Source organism: Pygoscelis adeliae, unplaced genomic scaffold (genome assembly GCF_000699105.1).
Source record: "Pygoscelis adeliae isolate BGI_AS28 unplaced genomic scaffold, ASM69910v1 Scaffold36, whole genome shotgun sequence".
In the NCBI taxonomy this organism is placed as follows: domain Eukaryota; kingdom Metazoa; phylum Chordata; class Aves; order Sphenisciformes; family Spheniscidae; genus Pygoscelis; species Pygoscelis adeliae.
In genome coordinates, this window is record NW_008824934.1 from 5,933,952 (window position 1) to 5,934,993 (window position 1,042).

A 1,042-nucleotide genomic window follows, 5' to 3' on the forward strand; every position below is an offset into this window, starting at 1 on the left:
CACACGCCTCTGCCTGTGTTGCCCGCCCCCCCCCCCAACAAGGGGGTCCCCCACCTGCAGGATGCGTTTCAGGGAGTCCACGTAGCTCCGCTCGCTCTGGACGATGGAGCCCAGGATGTGCCGCCGTACCACCTGCAACGATGCTGGGGCTCAGCCGTGGTCCCCCCTAACCCCGAAAAAAGGGACCGGGAGGGGGGCAACGCGGGCACAGCGCGCTGCAGAAGTGCTGACGCGGCAGCATCACTTTCTGCTGACTCGCCCTTTCCCCGATTGCTCAATCACGGGACCAAGGGGAAGCCGTGCCCCCCTCCAAACCCCTAACCTGCCCCGCACCGACCTGCTGCGGGCTCAGCCCCTCGGGCATGGGGCCCAGCTCCGGCGGTGGGTGCTTCATGTCAGAGACGGTGACCTCCAGGAAACCCGTGTCCTCCTCCTCCGAGTCCCCTGCAGGGAAAAAAAACAAACAAACAAACAATAAAATGCCAAAACCCCTCAATTTTAGATTTTTTTTTTTTTTGGTCTAAAGAAGAGCCCGCAGCCCCCTCAGCTGCTTGGCTGGGATGCTGCGGGGGCTGCATTTGGGTTTGGAGCTGCAAGCTGAGATGGACCCCAGCGTCCTCCCAGCATCGCCTGTCTGTCCCCAAGCTCCGGCCACTGTCACCGGACACCAGCGTGAGTCAGGCTGCGAGCGGGGACTGAGCCAGGTCCCCATGGGGAGGGGACAAAACCGGTCCCTGTTCCCAAAAACCACCTTGGTTGGGGGAAAAGCCCCCCGTTCTCGCTCCAAGGGTGGGTGCGAGCAGGGAAAATGGCGGGGGAAAGGAGCCAAAAGCAGCACGCAGAAGAAAATGGGGAAGGCGAGAGGCAAGCGCCCGCTGCCCGGCAGGGCGATCCCTTACCCGAGGCCGAAGCAGCTGAGGAGGAGGAGGGTGAGCGAGCCAAGGCGGCGTCGCGACGCAGGGACGGCTGCTTCTTCCACATGGCCACAATGCCCCGCTACGGCCGCCCCGGCCCCCTCCCCATTGCCTATAAATAGCTGGTA

General features: G+C 63.1%; 1 protein-coding gene across 1 annotated transcript in view; it reads right to left on the minus strand.

The window, feature by feature from the left end:
- ARHGEF10L (Rho guanine nucleotide exchange factor (GEF) 10-like) overlaps positions 1-1,042 on the minus strand; it is an 82,097-nt gene that overhangs the window by 77,076 nt on the left and 3,979 nt on the right. The window contains 2 exon segments of the mRNA XM_009325317.1: positions 55-132; positions 338-444. Coding sequence (XP_009323592.1) covers positions 55-132; positions 338-444 — 185 coding nt within the window.